At 38.1% G+C, this 26,353-nt stretch overlaps 2 protein-coding genes across 5 annotated transcripts; one reads left to right on the plus strand and one right to left on the minus strand.

The window, feature by feature from the left end:
- Positions 1-954: 954 nt before the first annotated feature.
- DUS2 (dihydrouridine synthase 2) lies at positions 955-24,393 on the minus strand. 4 transcript variants are annotated; one of them, XM_040571523.1, is made up of 16 exons: positions 23,638-23,747; positions 23,221-23,360; positions 21,154-21,199; positions 18,752-18,843; positions 17,807-17,850; positions 16,954-17,014; positions 15,383-15,430; positions 13,163-13,228; positions 10,989-11,059; positions 10,397-10,483; positions 9,188-9,356; positions 8,118-8,239; positions 5,546-5,689; positions 4,248-4,335; positions 3,549-3,622; positions 955-1,473 (listed from the first exon to the last, which is right to left on the minus strand). In XM_040571523.1, exons 2-16 carry the CDS (start codon positions 23,341-23,343, stop codon positions 1,413-1,415), a joined length of 1,296 nt encoding a protein of 431 aa, XP_040427457.1. In that variant the 5' UTR covers positions 23,344-23,360; positions 23,638-23,747; the 3' UTR covers positions 955-1,412. The 4 variants fall into 4 exon arrangements, with proteins under 4 accessions (XP_040427457.1, XP_040427456.1, XP_040427455.1 ...); XM_040571522.1 differs by lacking the exons at positions 955-1,473; positions 23,638-23,747 and adding exons at positions 1,854-2,337; positions 24,271-24,393; XM_040571521.1 differs by lacking the exon at positions 955-1,473 and adding an exon at positions 1,854-2,337 and having other exon boundaries at positions 23,638-23,745.
- Positions 23,667-25,586, plus strand: DDX28 (DEAD-box helicase 28). Its single transcript, XM_040571520.1, has one exon. The coding sequence runs from the start codon at positions 23,767-23,769 to the stop codon at positions 25,339-25,341; it is 1,575 nt and encodes a 524-aa protein (XP_040427454.1). The 5' UTR covers positions 23,667-23,766; the 3' UTR covers positions 25,342-25,586.
- Positions 25,587-26,353: the final 767 nt, after the last annotated feature.

Here is a 26,353-nt window from a genome sequence, read left to right on the forward strand (position 1 = left end):
ATAAATGTAAGCATTTCTGACCATGTAATAATTTAAATTAGGATTTGAAGACATGCTCTTACTAGGAAACAGAAACAACCTCCAGAAACTTTTAGCTTCCATTTGTTTTAGCAAAAATCCAATACATACACTTTGCAGTCCTAAATTAATGTAACATTTTTTCCAGCTTATAGAGGAATATATACTCAGTATTATTCAATTCTCTCCATCAGCCACAACAAGGCACATATTCTGGAATATAAGATAATTAGTAAAACCTTTATGAGCTACAGTATTTTCATACAACCTCTATTTAGGCATCTCTCTCCAACTATAGTTCTTCCAGATATAGTTACATGTGATTTTTTGACAGCAGAACTGCAGAAATCTGCTTAGCTGTTCAATGTGAAATCAAACCTTACACATTCATAACTGCCACTGGAGTTAACCAATTTCTTGCCATAAACATGTGCTCTCACTAGCATTTTAAGTCAAAATTAAATATACACGGGAAGAACAAAAGGTGAAAGCAAGATCGGGTGTCCAGGGAGAAAGAGAGATGCTGTCTGAACACAGTGATGTGGTTGGGAAAGCTAAAGCCCACATGGAGTCGAATGGGACATGATCTCCAGACGTCCATTCCAAGCTCAAACATCCAATGGTTCTATATTATGAGAACTTGCACGCCACACCACTAGCAGGACTTTTTCCTCTGTGATGGCGCCCAACAACATGAACAGGAACAAGATACAAGATAGCACTTCCAACAGGAAAAAGGCTACATCTAAAATTTCTTCTTAATGCTGCAAATTCTTTTCCAGGTTCAGAGTAAAATTCTAACACTAAAGCTGTATCAAATTTAAGTATACTGAACTGCATTTATTGCAGCATACAAAATGAGTAAGAAAAACTTTTCTTCTTAGACTGTATAGATTTACTAGAAATTATGATCTGAACAGCAGTCACTTAAAATTAAGTAGTTTAAGTAATTAAGTATATTTAATATTTAAATAGTCTGAACATCATCTGGTGAGATACTGTTCTGCCATTATAAAAGAATGGTTTAATGCTGACGTCATCATCTGAGAAAAAGATTCAAAGTTTTAAATACAAAGACTATCGATGAACTACATCCAAATAAATTATACTTTTTAAATTACTTATGCACAATACTCCAGAGATCATGGCATGGTATCCCTGTAATTTTGCTTTCAGACCAGTACTGATAATCTGAAGATTACAATAAATTAAAAAAAACAAACGTGCTTTTGATTAAGACCAACAGTATCATCGACAGTTAAATACTGAGGCAAAGTAGGTCACATTTCAAGAACACACAAGGCCATATTTGAATGCCCATATTGCAAATAATATACATGTAGATGCTTACTAGGACTTCCAAGTTCAAAAGAACAAAACAGCTCAAAGTGCCTTCAATCAAATAATTCACAGCTACTAGGCTCCAATTTCTTATTGAAAAGACAAGTGTAATACCTAAGATCAGGAAAGCACGATTAATTCTGTTGCTATCATATTTCTGGAGGCTAAAATGTAGTAGAAGTTATTAAAGAAAAAATGTTATCACGCTTAGTGTTATAATTTCCAAGTTCTCCTTTCTGCAAAATCCTTTTTGACAGAACGATGGGTGTAAGTAAAGCCTCAAGTCATGCATGAACCTCATTTGACAAAACCATGTCTACTTAGCTACTACTATTTTCCAACATGAGTTTTTCTTTTTAAATACATAGTTCCATAATGAACCTAGGTTCTTATGGCCGATACATTCAGAAATCTCTTACCAGCACACCACAGACTTCTTAAAATAAACAAGCAAATAATAAAACCAACTACAACACAGCCTTGAAAGCATCTGATATTAAAAAAATTTATTGTTTGGGATCATATTCTCAATGTTCTCTAAAATCAAATTGCTAATTTATCCAGTCTGAAAGGCACCACAGGGACAGGGAGTGGTGAATAGTAAACATCTTATGGGCATCTTTCACACCTGGGGAATTTATCCGTCTCAGAGAATCCAAACGAAATGTGTACAGCAAGATATACAAACAGGAGCTTATTTGTAGCTTCTGTGAAGCTGCCTGAAACCTCTGATCTCCGTGCTACCGTGGCATCTGAGGCACATTCATGTCAGAAGTTTCTTCAGTAAAATTAGCTTTTTTATGGGAAGGCTCGGCAAGATCTTTTCCATGGTCTCTGTTATTCAAGTGCTCCAGGTCTTCCCTCTTGCGTTTGTTTATCAGGTGGTTTTCTCCCTCACACAGCTTTCCCTCTGGGACACCCAGAGTTCTCAGACAGACAACAGCTGCAGCCTGTTCTGCTAGTTTCTTTGACTTGTCCCTGAAGAGCAAGCAGACAGAGCACAGGTAAAAGTAGAAGCTGAAGTCTCTACATTCCCAAAACACAATTAATTTCCTGTCTCTGATGCAACATCATGAAATAAACAGCATTTGTAGTCATCTCACAGCAGAAGAAAAAATAGATCAGCTCCAGAAGAAGAATTTGAATCTTGCTAGGTGTCAGTGTTCATTTCTCACTGCTGATAGTAATAGGTTTTCTAGGAATACTACATCAGGTCTTGTGTCTCGAATACTCTTCATTTCAAAGATATGAAGTCAACACGTGTTTGGCCCAAGCGGTTGCAATCCTCAGATAAGTTGACTTTTGCAAATATGATCACTAAACAAAACTGAGTACTGAAGGATCACTTTCTGAAAAGACACTCAGGCCCAAATATCTCTGGTAGGCATACAAGTTCACTCACTGATGCTGACATAAGCAGGAACTGTTCCATAATAAAAAAACTTCTGTCAATTCCACGAGGGACTGACTGCACATTACACATTTGTGAAATTCAAATTCAATATTTGAAAATGTTTTCTTCTCAACATTTCACATCATCTGAGCTTAGCTTCCTAAGTCTCTGAACAGGAATCCTGGAAACACCAGTAATTGTTGTGTGCATTTATCCTCCTTAATCTGTCCAATGTTGGAGCTCTAACTTTGCATTTAAATCCAGTTCAATTTAGGTGCAAATGCCTGAAGTCAACTCCAGTATTAATAGACGACAGCATAAAATACTGTCATGAAACTTTAGATCAGCACTGGATGTTACTGTTGATCAACTGTGATCTCTGAGATGCCACTGAACTTTATTCTACTTTGTTGTATATAGACACCTAATCCTGACTTATTACTGAAAATGGATCTGCTGTAGTGGCTGAACATTGCCTCCTCCAAATGTCCCCTCTGCCACCCTTGGTTTGTCACTGCACACTTCATAGGCACAATTAAATTGGGTAACCTATGTGCTCCCCTTCCACTAGAACTGTGGACTAACGTAATAGGTGAATTAAAATCAGTAACGGTTTATTTGAGCTTACTCCCTTGTCACATTCAATTTTCAGATTTTTTTTTCCCGCAGGTAGCTTTAGGAGGTATTGTTTAGCTGACTTTTACTAATGTCAGAGCTGTGAACTAGAGTGCACTTTCATTGCAAAGTTTAAGCAGTATTTCAGAAACAGCCACAAAAAACATTAAGGATGACTTACCACAGAGTTGATCTGTATTTTTGGTCAGCTACTGTCACAACTGAACAGAACAGTCTATCCAGTGGTCTTTGAACCTGGAGATAAAGAATTAAAAGGGAGGGATGTGTCAAAAACAGTCATGTCATTTACACAACAAAGGTTGTCAAGGTTCTTTGTTACTCTTAAGACCACATTAAGTAACGCCTTTAAAATTACTGTAATTCAGACTAAAAATTTAATCTTGTATATTTAGAATATATAAAAAAAAAGTTGTCCAAACTGCAAACACTTTTGCTTTACAAGAAAAACAAACAAAAAACAAGCAAACCAACCAACCAAGCAACTATATGGTCTAGTTCCTACCTATAACAGCATCCAACAACAGAAGAAAACATTCTGAAACCAAATTCTTTACTTCACAGAAGTAAAAGAAACTTGGACACGGACTCCTGTGTAACAAGCTGTAATTACAGCAACTTCTTTCACAACTCAGTTGAAACTGGACTGAAGGTCTGGCTTTCACTTTTTTACAATAAAATAAGCTACTTTCATATATATATGTGTGTGTGTGTGTGTATGTATATATGTATTACCGTTTCTGAAGCAGCTTACTCAAGAGTTACGTCACAGTGGAAAGCTAATTTCTTACTACCCCGAGTCTTAAAATAACAATTTTATAGACAGGGAGGATGGCTGCAAAGGTTCTTTTGATTGACTCACAGTTTCATAAACAGGCTGAGGATGCTTTTCTTTCCTACACCATTCCAGAAGATACATTTTTGGAGTAATCTGCGGTGGATATTCTCTCCTAGACAGAAAAAAATTTGCGGTCAACAACTGTGCCTACAGTTTACTTACTAAACAAATCTATTTTAAAACAGACAGCTCAATAATTCAACAAAATAAGGGCTACTCATTATATTGCTTCTGCATGTTATTCTTTGTGGTTTACTTTTACAGCTCAAATTAGGAGAAAAATACCACTTCCTTATTAGATAGTTAAAGTAACATGTCTGACCTAGCACCTAAAATAAACCCTAAACTCTTCTATTAACTATTCTTCTTAAACATTCACATCCTGTAAAAATACAGGAGAAAAAACAGTGACCAGAAAGGAAATTCTACTTAAATCTATGATACAGAATAGAAATACAGTTTGACACTGTTTATTATAAGCAACAACACAATATGAAACATTAAAATAAAGAACAGAAGCTGCTTCTGTTATGAGACGGTAGAGTCATCAAATAAATAATCGTAGCAAAGGTAGGCAACGATTCAGTTACTGATATCAAAGTACTCGCTCCTTGTACTTGGCAGAAAAAATACAGTAAAACACTGTATTCTGTCCTAAGGGAGCCATGTAATATACCCTGTAACTATTAATGCATTATGACTGGATTTGAGGAGCACTTTGTATAGTACTCTCCTTGAGCTGCTTGATAGACTTAATAGCAGGGTGGGTATAACATGTAAAGTAACAGCAATTCTATATACCTCAGATTATAGTCAAAAGTTACTTAAAACAATGTTGTACATAACTCCATGAATTAGTTTCTCAAGGAATACCTGATGATGGGAACATGTTTAGAAGGCTGCAGATAAGTTATCTGCTTGGAATAGACTTCTGAAATTTATGCTGGACTTTTTCTATTAAAAAAGCGTTTTTTAATCAAATTTCCACAAAACAATTAATGAACTCTATACCTTTGTATATTCACAATTCTTTATATGCAGATGCTTATTTTTTTTAAAGCCACTCAAACTTTTAATAAATTTACTGAATCTCGGGAAGCCTGGAACTAAAGAACATGAACATCTCATAGCATCCAAGTAGCACAGGAAGAATGGTGACGCTAGTGATTACATAACAATGCACACTAATTGTTTCATAAAAATGCACTCAGTACATGCTGTTATGCAAACTGTTATTTTCTAGAAACTAGAAAACATTGCTAAATTCTTAGTTTTTATTTACAGATGCAAAACAGTTGAATAAAATAAATTTGCATACTTACTTGTCAAATCTAACAGCCATTTTTATCACATCTGGATCTTCTATCTGGTCATCTTCATCTTGTATCTTAGTTTCTAGGGATGTTTTCTTTGCTTCGAAAACAGCTGTTGTTTCTTCATAGAAATCAGCCATTTCAAAGACTTCGCTATTGAAACAAAATTATTTTGTATTGGAGATCAGCTTACTTTTTGTACCCCATTATGACAGAGAAAATTAAGTATAGAAACCAGTTGTATTTAAATAAAGTATATATGTACAGAGAATTGTATGGAAGTACAGCTATATTCTGTACAGTGACATTATATTGTTTCTCCTTCATGTCTCGTAAGACATACTTGAGCTACAAGTAGAACATTGTCATTTCCAGCATTAGATATTTAATTTGCAATCTGAAAGTTCAGGCAGAATCATAAGAAATACAAGTCCTGCAATGTCCATTCAAGTTATTAGCTCAATTTGAGTATTATTTGCAAGTCCCAATGCAAGGGAGGAAACTAGGATTTGGGTCAATGGCAAGTGCCTCAAATCATTTTCAATTTTACATCCATGGCAGGCTCCACCTACGCTGAAAAACCTGATACTCCTCATTTTCCAAAGAGAACAATATAACCTGCAGCACTGGCAAACTTACTTGCTGAAAGTTATGAGAGTACTCATTGGCATGAGCCTGTTCAACAATAAAATGAATTCTGGACACGACCATCGTCAGTACTCTAAATGGAAAAGTGTTGAAGCTGAATAATGCTGAATGATGCTTCTAAGAGAAGGCAGCTCGTTATGTATTGTTACGCAAACACTTATCTGAAATGCAGCAGCCTTTTTCGTGAGTTCAGTACTGAGATTAAAATCTCAAATGGCTGTAACATACTATCCCCACCACGAGGCAGCAGTGTTAAGTAACATTTTTGTCTAGTGACCTATAGGCTAATCTTAAATAACTGAAAGTTATTCTTTTATCTGGAGGTTAAACAGACTATTTAAAATAGTGGTTAGAAGGCTTTGAGTCTGCAGATGAAAACTGATAAAACTGATTTCTAAGAGGCACTCTCTTCTGCCCCTCTCTTACGCAGTCGGTGCTACTTAAGCCGATTTTGAACATGGTAATGCATCCCATGTACAAAAATGCTTGTGTTCAACTTTGGAAGCCCCTAAAGCATCACTAGGCATAGCACATAAAACCAAAAACTTTACCCCAGACGTCCATCAAGTATTTATGTTCATAAACTGTACCTCTTCTAATTACCTGTTTAAAGGCTTGATTCTTACTTTACAATTTCTTTTCTTTACATAATATGCATTACTGTTAATGCAGTAGAGAACACCACCACCCTTTTGACTATGATTTATCTGAAGTTGTAGAAGATAGTTTCAATCTATACTACACTTCTTCTAACCAAATTAGAAAACTATATGCAAAAAGACAGCAAGTTACTACGCTAAAAAATTGTTCAACTACTTAATTGCAAAAGTGAAAAATATCTTGCAAAATTTAAGTGTTGTTTACACGTTCCACTGCTCCTTTATGATTAACAGAGGCTAGCTCCTTTTATACGTAACAGTTGTGGGCAGCAGTGTTTACAGAGTTGGTAAATCACAGCAAACAGACAGAAGTACTGAAAACATTTACATTCATTTCAAATGCGAACAGAATGTTGATTAGGTCTCACTAGACAACAATAATTCAATTTGCAAAATATTTCAAGCTTTCAACATTTCTTTCCAGTTTCATATATGGAAGATAAACAGTCTCAGACTGCATTTTATAAAAACCAAAAGACTTTCCCTCCTTCAATCAGCAGAATAATTGTGGCATGCAACGTGGATATGACATAGGCAAGCTCAGACCTCTACTTTGTTCAGTTTGAGTGGGTCCGAATTTGAATTCCCCTCCATTCTGTGTGAATTTAACATCTATTTTATTGTTTCTCACATTTTTTTCCTTCTTCCTTTTTTGCCTCCCCATTCCAGAAATTTCATTCGGATCATTTCAGAGGTCTAGGATGAAGGACTTCAATAAAGCTACTGTATTTCCTCAAAAAGGTTGTCATATTCGGTTCTGGTATTTCAGGTATGAGAAGCAGCACAAAAAAATATATGCAAGTGTCATACAGGCTACCTTCATATATCGCTTTGAGATAATCTCTAAGTGGTCCTTTAAAATATACATCTTGCCATAAAAATCCCATCAATATTAAAAACCCCACTCGCACAGGAAAAGTTTATAAAAATCTCAGAAGTTCCAACCTATTAACCTCCAAACTACCTCTAGAAAATAGCAAAACTTTTTTTTTTTTTAGAATTAATTAGTTCATGCAAATATTGGATAAATACCTATCACTCAGTGATGTACCTCTCACATTAGTATGTCAAATATATAGACAGTTTTAGGGTTAAAGTTTTAACACCTGAGCATGGAGGAAACTTGGGAAGGGCTACTGGAGTACTCCACATTTTAGCAACTGCTTTTTATTTTCCCAACTTTTTCTGAGGGTCTAAACGCCAGACAGTGCTACAGACAGAACTGGTTTGCAAGTCTGACAGAGACGATTCCTATTTCAGAAGTACATGCTTACCAGATTTCCTGCGTGGACTGTGCAGCATGCAGCTTCTTGCCCTGAGTAGTTTCTAATTGTTCTCTTAACATCTGACACAAACAGTATTTCGTGTTGGTATAGTGATTATCATATCTCACTGCCTGAAGGAGAAAGACAAAATATATCAAAATACACCAAACAAATTTCTTGTGTAATCCTCATTACTCTTGATGAATTTCAAAACTATTTCTGAAATGCAAAGCACAGTGTAGAGTTTTCTCAATTCAAGATAACTTAATTAACATGAGTATAACTTGATTATTTTGGCATATTCTCACAAAATGAAATTCAACTTATTTCAACTTATGATGAAACAAGTGACGAGTTAACAGATTTGACTAGTAAAGTAATATTTTTAATAAGTAACTGGTTAATGACAGTCCAAATCTTCAGAAAAAAAATTAATTGATGACACGATCAAATCTGCAGATTTTCAATTTATTTCCTGTTTTGCTATTAAAAGCACTCTATTTTGAATGATCCAGCAACTTTGCATGATAGATGACTCAATTAGTGGAGCTGTAATACTACAATACAGCATTACTTTGACAAATCATTACCTTTGCTTCCCAGCTGCTAAACATTCTTGACAGTATTTGTGATAGGCAATTAACTTCTAGAAATGATTCTAACAGCAATGGAGTATTTAATACTCCTTCACTTTTCTGTTCAATATTAATTGTACTAACAGTATCAAGAGAGTTGCCCTACCTATCATTGGCTTTTCAAAGTTCTAGACATTTTTAGATGTAAACCTCCCAACTGTTCCCAAAAAAACTAGGATAAAAGGCATGGTATGTAAGAAAATAACCATTAGGAAAAATTGTTTTCTGAGTGATTTCTGGAATTTTTTTTTACTGAACACAACAAAACAGAAGAAGCAGCAGTTCACTTGCAAGACTCACATTGTATGCAGTATGTTAAGATATCATTAGAGACTACGTCTGAAAATAAGAGTAGTTAAGATACCATGGTAAGATTTGGAATAAATTTTAAACAATGTTAATTACAAGTAAAATATTAAAAAAAAAAAAAAAAGAACACCATACATATTTGATGTAATCTTGCATGACTTCCTTCAAGGGGAAAGGACCTTCTTTTCTGAAAATGGATGGGTTCCACATCGCAGCACGAGCTATCATTACAGACGAGGCATCTGTTGCTTTCCGGAAGGTCTCAATGTCCATGTATTCTTTGATGAAGTCATGAGATCCTCCACTACAAACAAACATCAGTGTTATACTCCAGAAAGTTTTATTTGCTATTATAAGTACTTTAACACACCCCATATTTTCAAATGGGATATTACATTCTTTCTGAATTCCATATTTTTAAAAAAAATATTCTGAAAACTCAAAAGGGGGTGAGCTACTGAAAAGAGGAATAGCAAAAACCATCAGCATGGATTATTTCCTTTGTCCAGTACAGAAACAGACTTTCCAACAGCAAAAACTTTGATTTTCAATTTATTTTCTACACAGAAATGTGAACAAGGAAACTAACTACTCTCAAATTCCTGATCCAAGTGTATGGTTTGCAGAGTCAAAGCTTTTCCAGGCAAACTTGACATCAAAAGAACTTCATTTAAAAGACAGAGCTTCTCTGGCCAAGGAGATTCTACTGCCACTAACAAACAGGTGAAATGTATAAAGATGTCAATCAGACAATTCAGGGCAGTCAGCTGCTTTTCATTACCTTTAAGAGCAATTTTGGAAGCAGGAGATACCTGTTTGTGGCTAAACTTTTATAAGAATGAGTTCCTTATTTTATCATCAGAGTAACCAAAGGATCTATCAATAAAAGCAGAGATTCAGTGCCAACATTTTTGCAGGCCTGTAGGCTAAGCAGGTGCTAGGGAAAACTATGACACCACAGTACGTAACACTTTTTGAGCAGTGGGATGGATGAGCTCTACTGTGCAAGTGTTCAAGACACACAGTGGTATGGTTATAACCAGTCACTGCACATAGCTTAAAATCACAAAAAATTCAGCTGTTGGATGCAGTTAGAAACAACTTGCATAGGATAGGCTGTGACGCAGAAAAGAAGTAATTTTTGAAGCATACAAGGACTTTTAAAACTAAACCTGAGATACAGTGGTAATTCCCAAGGCCAAGTTCCATCACTGATAACTGCGTTTAGATTTAGAGACAATATTTCTGTTTGCCTCCACATGAAGAATCTTCTTTTTCCTGCACTAGCACATCTTAAATTAGGCACAGGCATCTTGCAATAACTAGCTGATTAGTACAACCTACTTTGCTATTACTGGAATGGAGACTGCTTCAGATATGGCTTTGATCACATCACAGTGGATAGGGTGCTGAGGCCTCTCCTCCTTCTTCCTTTCCAACAAAGAAAAAAGACAAGACCAAAGATTTCCTATGGAATTTGTACACACTTAGATCACAGCAGAAATAACTCAAAGATTACTTGGACATACTTATTTGTACTCATTTACTTTATATAATTATTATAAATTATATATAAAAAATATAAGTTTATATAATTATATATAATTATTTTAAATCAAATGCATTTTAAAATGTTCCTACTCTAACTCCATACCCAGATAAGCAGGGCTTTTAGACTCAATGTGCAAGATAATTTTATTTTTATTTGGTCTTGACTGAGTCTAAAATTTTAGGAAAATAGCTGCAAATAGTTCAATAGCACCAAATAGATCCATTCCCTAATTACTGTATTGGTTTTCTAAGAGATTGATTTATCTAGCAGTTGAAATCAGAACTACATATTAAATGTAGAGTTTACTTGAGTCATACCTTACTGTGCAACATTGGCTAGAAAACTGTAGTAAAAATGTAACACGCTTTCCTGAAACATATTTACCTTCCATGGACTGCAATGGCAGCAATACCAGTTTTTTCTATTCTCTTCACCAGATTCACAGTGTCCTCAACCTGAGGGATAAGAGGAATGACATGATCTTAGTTTAAAGAGAAGAAACAATTATCATGTGATAACCATCATGTCATTGCACAAACAAATGTTGAAATTCTATTCTTTCATTAAGAAAGATATGATGTACTTCAACAGCATCTCCCAATATGCATACTTATTTAATACATACTTCAATGAAAGAACTAGATATTATGGAAAAAAATAAGAATATATTTTCAACACTTCCTTGAAACCATGAATTGCAAAACTTTCTTGAGACAGATAACTCAATACTTTGTATTAAAGGAGCATTTTCCAACAGGCTTTTAGACTGTCATTTGAAAGTGATACAAAGCACTTGATTAGCAAGTCCTCTTTAATGACTACTCTGTAAATTTTAATTAAAATGCATCTTAGATGGATGATTAGGAGAATGCCTTCTAAAACGAACGTAAAATGCAATCATGCATCTATATATATTCTTCTCAGGCATATCTTAAAGTTAACCGGTATCTGAAAAGTACAAATGGTATTCATACATGACCAGTGAACCAAAAGATGCAGGGGAGAAGGGGGAGCTCTTAGCACATCTTTAAAGAGAAAAAGTTGGCATGCTGCTGAATTAGCCTGTCTTGTATAGCTCTGCAGCTCTGGAGACACGGGGGAAAAAAAAGAGGCCAATTTTCTTTTCAAAAGCTGGAGAGCAATCTGTGGCCCATCACAAAATAGCAGTCTTTGAAAAATACAACACCTACCAGGTGGCATGGATATAGAGACAGAAGCCCACCTGCTGTTCTGACTGGAGACACGTTATGCAAAAGCAGCTGGAAACAAAGACTATGATGGCTGTAGAAATGTAAAGGAGAGGTGCCAGCTTTTTGGCTTAATACTATTAGGCAGTACTTCAAAAATAATGATCTTACACAGAGTTAGTGATTCTTTTCACACAGGGTTCATTTGTTCATATAATTAAGTGCATATGCAAATTACGTTTGAACAGTAGCTAGCTCAGTTACAGCTCATCCCTCTACAGAACTATCTTTCCAGTTCATATGCAATCAAAGTAAATAAATAGGTAATCAGATACAGATTTTTAAAATAATCAGTCATTTAAAGAGAAGGTAAATCATCTCCTGGAGCTTTACAAACTTTGAAAGGGACTCAACAAAAAAATAAGGGAAATATACCAGCTATTAAAAAAAAGAACTAGGTATTTTCGCTCTATTCTTAATTGTTAAATTTTAGAAAAACACTGATAGTACAAAATGCAACAGCTTTAACAAAGTAAGTCCCACCACAATTTTCTTGAAATGAAGGACTGTACCCAAGAATCTATCTAGAAAATGTCATTCTAAAATTGTGATGGAGATGGTGCTTCCGGGTAAGATTATAAATCTCTTCACATAAACTAGCAATTTCAGTGCTCAATCTATCAAACAGCTTCTAAAAAGGCTGCAGAAATTGTTTTTAATTTGGGTATCATTTGTAGTACTTATTGCTGTCTTTGCATGTGGAGTAAATCAGGAACCAAGACATTAAAAGTCTCCTTGCAGCATAAAATACAAGTAGTTTCTAGAGTACAGGCAGTTACTGTTGCAAACAATTTCATTAGTGAAATCTTTGTTAAGGTGGATTTTGGAAGTTGGAGAAGTAACAGTACGCCTTTGTCTTCCCCTTCAGTTTAAACCTCACGCAGACTGTCAGGAAATTCAAAGGTCACCACATTGTGCTTATGTACACGATATTACTCTCAGTCAATTCCATATTTGGCAATCTTCTACAATAACAGTACATTTTTCCTTTTTATTTTTCTTTTAGTGCTTATCCATCAGCAAAAGCTTTGGGATTAACTCAGTGGGTTACAATAAACAGGACTAAGACACATTATATAGAAGTACCCACGCTTGGAATCGAATAAGACTGTGTAGACATCTAATGTTGTCTTGAGGTTTTTAATTAGAGGAGAAAATAACTTTGGCATCCCAAACAAATTACAATTCCAAAAGCTGTTTCACAATAATGGGGCTAAAATTTCAATACATTAAATTTCCATATATTATAACTGACTTTTCATCATAGTATTAAACAAAAATACAAAACTTCATGATGATTTATGTTCTTACTGAGGGTAAAATGCGGATTTTGCAGGTTACTGGCTTACAAATTCCTTTAACAAGAGTAGTCAGTATCTGGAGAGGGAGAAAAAAAGACAAATGTGATTACAAAAGTGAAATGAATAAAACTCTTCCCTCTCTCTTGAATATGCAATGAAATTAGAATAATATAACACTAGTTATTGTACCTCTATAAAGAATCTTAAGTGCTTAAAGAACACATACAATCTCTAATTGAGTATAACATTTTAGCTGCTAAATATGAATGCTGCTTTTAATAGGAGGTGAACTGTAAACACCAATCACTTCAAAATAAAGTGCAAAATCTCATTTTCATGAGACTGTTTTCATATTCTTTTCATATTTGAGTTGTAAGTTTATGAAAACTGCATGTGAGTATTCTTTAAAAAGAGCTTTTTTGAGAGAAGAAAGCTTTCAAGATGGAAAAAAACGAGGGGAAAAAAATTAAGCAATGTCATTGAATCTTCTAATAAAAACAAAAATTGTAAACTGAATTCCATGCTTAACACAAAGCACATTTTACTCATTAAAACAAACTTGGTATAAGCGAACAGCTGGGTAGTTGTTAGTTTAACCATTAAAAAACTAAGCTATGGAAAGAATATTATTTTCAGAGGCTGAATTCAAGTCCAACAGACCATATTTAAACAAAAGAGCCACATAATGGCCTATACACATCTAAAATCACTATATGACTATAAAGGAATACTTTGATTTATGCAAGCGTATTCTATGGGAAAATGGCACCAGAAATCCAATAGCTCCCTAGGCAGGAAAGTGGAAAGCAGCTGATCCTGACTGTTACTAGAAAAATACTGTGTTTTTTTTACTGTTTTTTGAGATATTATAATACATGTGATTTTACTGAGTGCAATTCTCCTGTATAATACAGCTGGAACTTCAGGTAAATGATTTCTTTCAGAGCTGTGCATACAAATGAAACTTGAATTTTATTTAATGCTACAGTACTTATTAGGTTCCCAATACAGAATTGAGCTTTTATAGTTAACACATGCAAATTCTTATGCTTAAAACAGCTGGGAAGTAATTAGTGGTTTCCAAACTTTCCCCTGTAGCATTTTCTTGATTGAAAAAAAATAAGAAAGCTCTCAAAAAATACTCTTCAGTATTTTTAATTTTTCTTTATTTTTACACATAAATGAAACTGAGATGACCTCATTTTCCAAACATTATCACTATATTATTTTCACAATCTTATCTTAAACATAATAAGCTTTCGGTGTCAGCCTCATTAAGGATTCTGATGCAAGAACAAACATCTTATGCTTTTTAATCATATAGATTAATGATTTGGAGCTGCAATTTCAAACGTCTTCTAAGTTTAGTTATCCCTTTGCAGTTGGCTAACAGTAATTTCATTACTACAATTTTGCTGCTTATTAACACCTTACATTAAAAAAAATCCAACTTTTTGAAGTTCAAGTTTCCTGTTCTACTGAAGAATATCAAAACAAAATATAATGGCTAAGGAGTGGAAGGGAAGCTGTTAGGAATCATCTTTCCAACTGCCTCTCACTCCTATGAAAAGTATTTTTGCCAGATTTACTTCCAGCTTGCCATATACTTTCCCCTCAGGTCCCACTCCTAAAAATTTCATTCAGGCTTCATCACCTCGTACATCAATTCCAATTTAACTCCAGGTAATATCATCCACGTTACCTACTTCATGGAATACCATATAGGTCTCAAAAATTTAGGTTCTGGTTCCAGTTCTGTTGCCTGTACTGTTAACTGACTTTCCACAGATAATAACACTTACCCGATTCTGCTTTCACTTTTGGAAGAAAGAGATGGGGAACTGTAAACTACAACTGCCCTCAGGAGCTCTGAAGGTGGATACAATGAGCAGCTATAAGCTATAGGGAAGCAGGAAAAAGTGAGCCGTCTACTCATCGAACTAGGAAGTACCACGTCTTTAAAGAGAAAGGAAAATAAAACATACTTGCAGAGAATGACCCTGGAAACCCAGAGCAGTGTGCAGACTGCTCAATATCAGGAAGCCCAGAAGTCCTTAGGAATATACATACACATATCTATTTTAATATTTTTTTAAATTTTAATATTCAAAACTGACCATTCTACTCTAGCTTTTACAAATTTGTCTTCTATGCATTCATCCTTGCTTCCAGTAGAGCACTACATGTAGTACTTTTCAAGGCAGTTTAAAACCCACAAGGTGATACTTACAGACTCAATTTTGTCAGGATCAGATAGCAGTGCTGCCCCCATGCCACCCTGGGAAAACACACAGGAACTGTTACACACTAGGAACATGAAAAATGCAAACGTTTTTCAACTCAATTATTTCACCTAATAGCAGACCACAGCAAAAATCCACTGCTTATTAACCAAAGAAAGTAGAAAATGGCAAAATACGAAATGGAGGAGCATTAGTGAACAATTTGGTGAAACGCTTCCTAGAAATGTATCAGAATAATTAAGTAGTAATTCAGGATGCCAACTTGCTCCCATTACTTTATGGAGCAGACAGGATTTCAAAAAGACATTTTTAGCAACTGTAATTATCTGTTTTCTACTCATTAAGTCACAGCAGAACAGAGGTATTGTTTTAGCTTTACATTTCATGTTTGAGAGGTCTTCGTGTCAGTAGTTTCTGCCTACACACTCTGAACTTAGAAAGCAGGTTAACAAAAACTAAGTGGCTGGATTAAATATATTACGAACACTTTAATAATTTAATATTTGGGCTGTTCTTTCTGCACCATCTCATCTGCATGCATAGATCTAGAGGCCAATAGGCAGTCATAAGAAATAAGTTAAAAACTGCATGTAATTTTTTTTGACCCAATACTACTGGCAGAATTTTTGATCTTTCACCCTAATACGGGACGGTTGTTTTGGTGTTTTGTTCTTAATTATGACTCTGCAGAAAGATAAAATCATCTTTCACGTATTTAGCTATAACATAAAAGACAGTAAAAAAGGCTAAATAAAACAGTACTGAAAATACCAGCAGACCATTATGAATTTAACATGTCCTCATGACTACAGTGCTCTGGTAATACCATTTTATATCAAAAGCCATCTGGCAAAATGCATGGAAAGTTCAGAAGCAACAGAATCTAAATATATAAATAAAAAGGCTCCAGAACAAGGGGAAATTCAAATTTCAGTTTAAAAAGAATGTAATATTTATTTTCAGCATAACTCACTTACCATGTCATTTTCAGACATTATCATTGAAACAAAAAAGTTAATGGGATTCAAATGGAAAAACCCTAGAAATCTACATGGGTAAAGTTACTTGCGAGTTAAATTAAATATTAGAAGCATAAAAGTAATTCTTCAGAGTGCAAGCCAATCTACAAAGCTGAAAGTAATGAAAGAGAAAATCCCTCTGTGAATTGATTCATCTTATGACTTACTTGTACCATTTCCTGGTACATTCAACATTGACCACTGTCAGATCCAGGCTGGAACATTATGAACTATTCAAGTGAAGATACAAGATACCTGAAAGGTGTCTTACACTGTTCTTACACTCATTACATGCTCCAAATGAAAAGCAATCTTTGTGATGGAAAAAAACTTCAGCCATCTCTTATACACTCTACCTACAATTGTTAGGGCTCTTTGGTTCTTCTGTTCCAAAATTTCATGATGTAATCTGTCCTTCTATCTCTTTAAGATAGATAAGTATCTGCATGAAAATTTTACTGCTTTAATTTGTTCAACTCAGAAAACCAGGACATGTATTTCACACCCCACATGAGGAAGAATAATCAAAAGCCACTTACCTTAGTAGAATATTCTTTTGGGCAGCCCATGTTGATATCAATGCCAGCTACATCACTCTCTCTGAAAGAGCAGAAACAAAAATTTATTTCAATATATGAGAACAAGAATCAGGAAATATATATCTTGCTGGGAAGCTTGTTTTCATCATTATAAGGCTTAAATGTGAATTTAAGGTTTTTATTTGATCTTCTGAATTTTCAGCTTCTCATTTATGTAAATTATCTACTTTATCAGTGGTCTGAACAACCGTCTGCCCACAGGTTTCAATGACCAGGGTTGTGCAGAAGCTGCAAATACTCATCTTAAATGCATTTATATAGAATTAATTGATACTCACCGTTATCAACCACCAAATTCACCAGTGTCAACAAAGTAAGTCTTACGGAAGTTTCATCTATTTGAAACACAGGCTTAAAAACACCTTTCAAATAGGTTGGAGATGTATTTTTCATTTCTGCACAGTACTGTGTGCTTCAAAACATAAAAAATAGGAGCCATTTACAGGCATATTAGTTTTGTTAGCAGGTGTGTAAAACCCAGCAAATTTCACACTGGAAAGATCAAGGACACAGCTACTGCACTAGAAAAAAGCCTTCAATCCCAGTATAGAAATTATGCAGCTGCTATTTTGAGTACAAATTATTTCAAATAGAAGTTGCAGTCTTACATAACTTTTCTTAAACATATTAAGGGTCCTATCAAGACCTACCCTGGTCCTCTCAATCATTACCATTTGTCTTCCATAATAATTCCTCTCTACAAAACAACAACAACAAAACACACCACAACCACCATCAACAAAAAAAAAAATGCAAACCCAGAGTGGGAAAGGGCTGAGAGAAGATGACTTACACAAGCTTAGCTACCGCCAAGGCTCTTTCAGCATCTGCTGAACCCTGTTGGTAAAACAAGAGTGTATAATTATAAAATAGCATCAAATTAATAAAAAATAAGTTCACTTCCACGTGTGTACTACTATTATTTGCTCTAAGCATTTAGTCCAAAGTAACATAGACTCATTCACAGCACAACAGATAGCAAAAACATTTTGCTAAAGCATGTCAACCACTGAACAACAAAAAGTGACACAAAAAGAGATCTTGAGTGGTCAGTCCATTCTTGACCTAAAACAGTATCAAACATTCTTAGCTGATCACCAATTAGATATTTATTTTTCCTGTTCTTAAAAATTTCCACTAGTAAGGATTTAATAGCCTTTACAGGCAGCTTATTCCAGAGCTATTATTACCATTGAGAAAAATTGTTTATTGTCTAATGCAGCCTCCTTCCTCCAACATGTCTTATACGCAGTGCATTCAAAGAAATTATTTTTTCCCTCTAGCAGCCTTTAATCCATTTGTGCAACATTAATGCAGATACTAATACTCTCTTATCTAGACTATACAATGTCATTTATTTTAGTCTTTCTAGTGAAACTCTTCACAGTGTAAGATTTAAGCATGTGATCATGCATCAGTGTAATTTATTTTTGGTACGTATATGTTTGGAAATATAACAAAGATACTGATTACAAAACCAAGATGCCTTCACAGAGCACAGAATTCATCTTAATCACATCTTCTGAAAACAGCTGTATAGAGAACTTACACTGCAGCATGTTGACTGCGTGTGTACCAACAGATTAGAAATCTGCAACATATTTGGTGTGAAATTTTATCTCCAGCTGAAGCATCAAAGTATAAACAGGTGCATTACAGACAGCTCTTTCAGACTTACAGTTACTAGCACTACCTCGTTTAACTGTTATTAGAAGAGTACCTGCTGGTGGTTTCTTACCATTTGAAAGACGACGCAGTGCCTCTCCCTTTCACAAGTTCTGAAAACCACTCTTTCATTTGGTGCAACAAAGTCCACTGTTTCAAGTACTTCTACATGAAATGAGAAACACAAAACAGACAAAATATAATACACAGATGTAATCATACAGGAAGCCGTATGACAATACAACATCTATATAAATGAAATGCTATCAAATAAAACTTCCATGAACAGTCCAACTAATGGCTCCCTATCTCCCAGAAGTCCTTAGAACACATTTCTTGCACACTGCAGTCCCCCTCCCATAGTGCTCCCTAATCATCCCCGCAGCCTGTCTGTTGGGAAGCAACAGCACCAGAACATATTTGAAGATGAATCAGCCAGGATGAATGAACATAACGTTACCATTTTTGGGAAGGGGCTGGAATGGAAAGTAGATTTATGGTTGGCTTCTGTTCCCTGCCAGGGACACAACAGCTGTTTTTCATCCCACTCACCTGTTGTAAAATTTATGGAGGGCTCAAAAGATATCCATTTAAGAACTTGCCTGTGAAAATTGTGTTAGGCCAAACCTAGTCCACAGACTTCAATTTAAGAGTAGAATACCAAACAATGAGATCCTGTATGTCGTTTCCTTACTGCAGTAGACTAAAAAGTATATATATATATACACACTACAATGTCCCAGCTAACGTTTATGAAGACTTATGACTGGAACTTGCCTCTACTGCAGTCTAAATTAATGTGTTTCTCGGCCACAATATTGGGCTTACATGGCAAGATTTGGCAGCAAACAGGGCTGCAGGGGGAGCCTCTGCAAGGAGTGCAGCAGCTGCCGCACATCCAGCTGGCTCCAAAAGGGACCTGGCACAGGCCAAAGCTGAGCCAACAAGTGACGTCAGTTGTGCCTCTGTGTGAGCAGATTTAAGAAAGGGAAAGAAAAAACTGCTGCCAAACAGCAGCTGGGAGAAAGTGAGAAAACAGTAGAGAAACAATCCTTGACTGGCTTGCAGAGGTTCCCCTTCAGCCTGGGGAAGGGACCATGGTGGAAGAGGCTGTTGCCCTGCAGCCATGGTTAGCCATGGAACATGAACCATATGGCACAGCCCCCAGTGGAGCAAGTGGATGTGACCCATGGAGAGCCCCAAGAGAAGTAGACTCAGGGCCAGATCAGCAGCCCATAGAGAGGAGCCCCGGTGGAGCAGGTCTGGTAACAGCTGCCACCCATGAGGGGCCTGTGCTGTACACAGTATGGACCTGTATGGGGGAGGGCAGTGTTTTTTATTTTGGTTTTAGTTTTTCACTGCTCCAGTCTGTTAGTAATAGGCAATAAATTGTATTAAACTCCCTATGCTGACTCTGTTTTCCCCATGACAGTAATTGGTGAGTGATCTCCCTGTCCTTATCTCAACCCTTGAGCCCTTCTTCATTGTATTTTTTTCCCCCTGTTCCTTTGTGGAGAGGGAGTGAAAGAGCAGTGTGGTGGAGTTTCACTAGCCATCACTGTGAAACCACCACAGCCACTGACAAACTTCACTGGAAAAATTAAAGTGCTTTGTAACTAATGAGCAGTTTTGCTCCAGAAATTAGATTTTACTTCAGCACATACAAATGTTGAACTTCTGGGGTGGGGGGTGGGGGGGGAAAAGCAGACAAGCATTTTTGGCTTGTTTATTTCTTATTATGATGGCATAAGTAACCACTAGAAAATGAGATACTAGAACCAGTATATAGACACAGAAATGAGGAAAGTCATCTGCTTATTAAAATTTTATTATTTGCCTTTTTGACACACAAAGATAAGACCTTCAGCACTTCATCCAATGCACTGGAATTTTATTGTCCTTCCTACTCCAGCTACTTCTCTCACCTGCTGTCAGCAAGCATGATGCTGAAACATTACTAAGGTTTCCAACAACGATCTCATTTTTCTTAGTAAAGAGAGACAGACATAATTCTAGGAGGTAGAATTATAACATCCTTCACTTTCCAAGGCCTGTACCTGCACACCCACTGACCCGACCTCAGCCAAAAACTTTACAAGAAACTCACCAAATCCCTGTAATAGCTTATGTCAATGGTGGATATTTGCTATTCTGTATAAAGTAGGGAAGAACCTTGTGTTAGGGTCCCAGAAAGAACACCAAACTATTAGCTACTAACAGGTTAACCCTATCCTCAGAAGAAGGTTTGTGGTTTTCCTGGGGGATATTAGCTGTACTACTGAAAATTTCTTAAGAAGGAAAACAAAGTCTGAAACTGTACAGCAGCAGCCAGGCATAAGAATGAAGCTTCAAAAACTTATTTTACGTCTGTACTGATACCTCATTGTAAACCCTACACAATTACTTCAAAGTAATTACTTTCTCAACTCGAAAAAGAAAGTTTACAGATATTAACAAAACAAATGCTACACTTACCATTTATAACCCTCTTACACTGCAGCATCTTTATGTCAATCAGCTCCTGAGAACAAAGGGGGGAATAAAATGATTACAAGTAAAAGCATATAACCCATCCAGCTCTATACAGTTGTTCTATTTTATTAAGTAAAGATAGCTATCTAGAGATACCAAATACAGAAAAAGAAACAACTAAATGCTTGTTTATATTTGTTATGAAGTGCTCAACCAAAGTTGCAAAATATGAAAGGTGAGATGTTGATACAGTTCTAGAAGATCCATTTTGTTCAAATATCTCTCTACCAAGCTAGACATAAAAGCAGAATGAATTGTCCAGAGAACAAACGGAAAACAATACTATAGGAAGACATCTCAAAGACTGAAGTGGGTTTCCACTGGGCTAAACCCACAGGTAAACAAAACACCTACATAAGGTTTATAGGACTTTGTTACCTTAATTCAAAAGCTTTAAAGATTTGCTATATTTATTAAAAGATAAAATGAAACTGTGTTGAAGCTTACTGAAGAACTTAATATACAGTCATCATTCTTCTAGAATTTGTGATCTTCCTTTACAGGAAACCCAAAACACCAACCTGCATATATAAGCTTAACTGCAGACTTATGCATTTTGGTTTATTAAGACCAATATTTGTGTCATTTTTGCAGCTGTATCTCATCAATTTGATTATACATGAGCTTTAAAACAAACTGACTACCTTTAATTAGCAAAGGGCTACAGCTTGAGCTGATAAAACTTTTTAGCTGCTGAAATAAAATGCAGCTGTTAACCCAACTGTTCTATAAATTAAGAAAAAAAGTGCCCTACTATAAGTTATCTGAAAAACATTTGCTTACTACAGGTTGTTTGTTTTGTCAAATAAAAAAAATTAAGACCTACTGATTAACAGGTAAGAAACAACAAACAATAAATTAGATTATTTTTTAATTTACTTACACTTTAAGTCTTGCTAGTACCACTTTTAACTTAAATTTTTACATAATACCTCTTAACAGGTACTGTTCACGTTAAGATCTGAAGTAGCTTTGAGTTCCAAAATAAGAAAGGGATTGCAGGGAAAGGATGGAAGAAAAATTGGAAAACTCTGTTTTACCGTATCAAAACAAAGCTACACAATACTGCTCTGTTGCTACACAACTGCTGTACAATTGCCTAAAATAACTTCTATATTATCTAGTAAATTCTTAAAAAATAAAAATCCATAGAACTGTTTTCCTGAATCTATTAAGACAGAGCTCTAACAGCAAATACTAGTACATGTCAAAGGCATCGTAACTAGATTCTGTAAATTTGTGACTCCTGTATATACAATCTATAGTTGACATCCTAGAAAATTAAAAATATATAAAATAAATGTATAGTCTCATTTAACCCAATGTAAAACAGACAAGTGGAAAACTACTACTGCCTGTCAAAAAAGAAAAACACACTATTATTCCCAATTTTGACATAGTGGTAACTATACTACTAGATTTTGAGATTTCTTCTGCATCATCCAGCAATAGCTATTCTTTCAAATGGAGCAGAGTCAACTAATTAAATATCATACCCAGCATATTGTCTCTCTGAGAAGAGATCAAAGATCCTCTCAGACTGATTCTGACAGTTCCTTTCAGTCCATTCTATTAGTACAGATATCTCATTTTCTTGGGGTAGAGTTGTAACCTTAGAATAACCTACCCTCTCACCCAGTTTTGCTCCGCTGTCCAAGCACATCCATACTTACACAGTACTGCCAGTCTTACTGCTTGGTCACTTTTGAAGCTACCTGAAGCTGAGCACCCTGTTTATTGTGGGTGTTACAGTAGTCTTAAGTAGTAACAGGAGTAGAACATGAAGAAATTGTTCTGACATCTAAATTAATTGAAATAATTCAACAGTCCTAAAGGATGGGCCTACCGTAAACTTGACTGCTCAAAAGGCTCTCTCAAGCCACTCTGTTTTTTCCATTTTTTAAATGAAAAGTATACGGAAAAAGTCCCACAGGAAGCCAAGCCTACTCCTTTGCTTCCATTTTTCAGTAACCCTGTCCCCAGATTGCCTCATCTGCTCCTCTTCCATACCTCACAGTACACGATGTCAGCACCATAGTCCAGGGCCAGAAGACGCATCGGTAAGGTTCCCACTCGCACCATGGGTGCCAGGATGTTCTTCCCTCTAAAACACAGCGGTGTGTTCACCGTCATTCCTGTTGCGGCACTGTCTGAAACAGAACATATGGGGTAGTGGGGATTATGAAATATTATTTCCTTCCAGGAAACTCCCAGAACTTTTCCTCGGGGGGACCGAGGCTGTGGAGCCTCATTTGGCTGCTCGCAGGCTGGGTGCTTCGTCCCCACAGGGTGAGAGGAGCCCTGAGTCCACCACAGTGGGGGGCTCCCCTTATGGCGGCACCACCCTGTCAGGCGGTGAAAGCACCCTGAGGGCGGTGAAAGCAGGACGCGAGGCGGCAGTCCGGACCCCCCCAAACCATTCCTCACCCTCCTCGCGTGGAGCCGGCTGAGGAGGAGTAGGGACGGAGGCAGGGAGGGAGGAAGGCCGACGGGGGGCATAAGGAAGGCGGGTGGGCCGGCCGTCGCCTCACGGCGTCATCGAGCGGCGCCGCCGCCATGGCGCTGAGGCGCGGCGGGGCAGCAGCCGGCCGGGCGGCGGTGGGCTCGCAGCCACTGGAGCATGTGGTGCGCATCCCCTGGGCCCTGCGGCAGCGCCTGGAGAAGCGGCGGAAGGAAAGGCGGCCCGGGGAGGCGGCGGTGCCCTCCGGCAAGCTGCTGCTACGGAGCCGGCGGCCGGAGCTGAGCCAGCCCCGCTGGCAGATAGTGGGGCGCTGGGAGCGGCCGCGGCTGGTGTCGGCGGGCTGGAAGCACAGGGAGGCGTGCGGGGATTACTTCCAGCTGGAGCCTTCTCAGAAGGCTGCCCCCGCTTTGAAGGCTCTGCCGGCTCCTCAGGGCCAGTCCTTCGCCGAGATGGGGCTGCAGCCGGCGCTGCTGACTGCCTTGCAGAGCCTGGAGGTCGGCCGCCCCACGGTGGTGCAGCGCCTCGCCATCCCCACTCTGCTCCGCGGCCGCAGCGCCCTGTGCGCCGCCGAGACGGGCAGTGGCAAAACGCTGGCTTACCTGCTGCCGCTGCTCGACCGCCTGCTCGCCCGGCCCGAGAAGGAGGAGGAGGAGGAGGAGAAAAAGGCCGCGGCACCCCGCGGGCTGGTGGTGGTGCCGTCGCGGGAGCTGGCAGCGCAGGTGGGCGCGGTGGCGGCGGCGCTGTGCCGGCCGGCGGGGCTGCGGGTGCGGGGGCTGACGGGCGGCGGCGCAGCGGGCGGGCTGAGGCGGCAGCTGAGGGCGCCGGGGGTCGCCGTGCTGCTGGGCACCCCCGGGGCGCTGCGGGATGCGCTGCGGAGGAGGTTTCTGACCCTCGGGAGGCTGCGGTGGATGGTGCTGGACGAGGCGGACACGCTGATGGACGAGTCCTTCGTGGCGCCCATTGAGGAGATCCTGGCGCATGCCCCGCTCACTGCTGGGGCCCCTGGGCCGGCTGGGCCCCGGGAGGAGAGGACGCAGGTGGTGGTGGTGGGAGCCACCTTCCCCGCTGGGCTGAGCCAGATGCTGGGGAGGTTCATTGACGTGGGCTGCTTCGCCAGCCTGGCCACCCAGAGCCTGCACCGCCTACCGCCCCATGTCCAGCAGAAGTTCATCCGGCTGAAGGGCCAGGACAAGCTGCCGGAACTGCTGCAGCTCCTCAAGGACCATCCGGTATCCGGTGGGGCTGTCGTCATCTTCTGCAACAGCGCCAGCACAGTCAACTGGCTGGGCTACATCCTGGATGACCACAAAATCAAGCACGTGAGGTTGCAGGGGCAGATGTCAGCCGTTGCCAGAGCCGGCATCTTTGCCTCCTTTCAGAAGGGTGACGTATCCGTCCTTGTCTGCACTGACCTGGCCTCCCGGGGTCTGGACACCAGCAGCGTGCAGCTAGTGGTCAACTACGACTTCCCAGACACGCTGCAGGACTACCTGCACCGCGTGGGGCGGGTTGGACGCGTCGGAAGCAAGACGCCTGGAGCCGTGGTTAGTTTTGTCACCCATCGGTGGGATGTGGACCTGGTGCGGAAAATCGAGACTGCAGCCCGGAAAAGGACAGGTCTCCCGGGTATGGACTGCTCTCTTAACGAGCCTCCGCCTAAAGCAGATTGATTTGAGTTGCCAAGCAGTAATAAATGGCCTGGCAGGGCCTAAGCTTGAAGCTATTAAGGCAGAGCATATGAGCTCAAGTGTGTGAGTTACACTGAAACAGTACAGAATTGAGGTTCATAACCAGGTGATGGGGTTAATTTTGTGCACTGTTCTGGAAGCTGCGATAATCACTTCCAAAGGCGTCACAACTCACAGCTTCCCAAAAGGAGGTTAATAAGTGAATAATAAAATACCTTTGGAGAAGACCCAAGAATTCTGTCATCTGTTGCATTTGCTTAATTTTTTTGAGACTTTTAACTTATTCAAATCAGAGTGAACGTATGCCTATATGATGTGTAGCTCTGTTGCATTTCAGTGCTTCCCACCAACAGCACTTAAACAACATTATTCAATCTTAAAAATGTCTACTGGCAGAAGAAAAAAAAAAAGAATGTTTTCCTAACTTTGTTGTAACTTTGACCCAATTTTAGCTATGTGTGGAAAGACTAAATGGTAAATTACATTAAATTTTCTTGTAGCATTTGATTCAGAGAATTCTAGACCAAATATCTGTAAAGATGGGTGGGAGTGAGAAGGTACGATAAAACTCAAGGCTTTTTCAAGCTTTTATTTATCATCTTACAGTTGTCTTTCACTGGGAGCAGACATCTGTGCTGCTTTACTGTATTAAAAAAATGCATCATGTTTTCCGCTTGTTTTTCATGCGGGCTCTAGTGACATCTGCTCTCTATACTGAGTTTAAAAAAAAAAAAGGTAAATGTCTCCTGTGACAAGGAAAGGAAGTGTTTTGACTCACAAGTTCTATCGTAACAGAACAGGTGCATAAGGTTTCTTTTGAGTATCATGTCATTGTTCTCTTCTGCTTTAAAGCAACAGGATTAACATGAGGCTGAGGTTATTTCATATCTAGTTGCTAGCTGGTATCCATGGTAAATAATCGCACAGTATTTTAGCTCTGATTTATGTTGCGGTGACTTATCACAGCTGTTTCTTTTAGTGGCTGTTTTTTCCT

The sequence above is a fragment of the Cygnus olor genome, chromosome 12 (genome assembly GCF_009769625.2).
Source record: "Cygnus olor isolate bCygOlo1 chromosome 12, bCygOlo1.pri.v2, whole genome shotgun sequence".
Taxonomy (NCBI): Eukaryota; Metazoa; Chordata; class Aves; order Anseriformes; family Anatidae; genus Cygnus; species Cygnus olor.

Bases quoted from the DNA above. Each gene is read 5' to 3' on its own strand.
- DUS2 (XM_040571522.1), bottom strand. From the start codon at position 23,343: ATGACGGTGAACACACCGCTGTGTTTTAGAGGGAAGAACATCCTGGCA. The intron at 9,357-10,396 runs GTAGGTTGTACT...GTTTGTTTGTAG, and splicing joins TCCATTCCAGTAATAGCAAA to TGGAGGATCTCATGACTTCA. The intron at 4,336-5,545 runs GTAAGTATGCAA...TTTTCTGTCTAG, and splicing joins ATGGCTGTTAGATTTGACAA to GAGAGAATATCCACCGCAGA.
- DDX28 (XM_040571520.1), top strand. From the start codon at position 23,767: ATGGCGCTGAGGCGCGGCGGGGCAGCAGCCGGCCGGGCGGCGGTGGGC.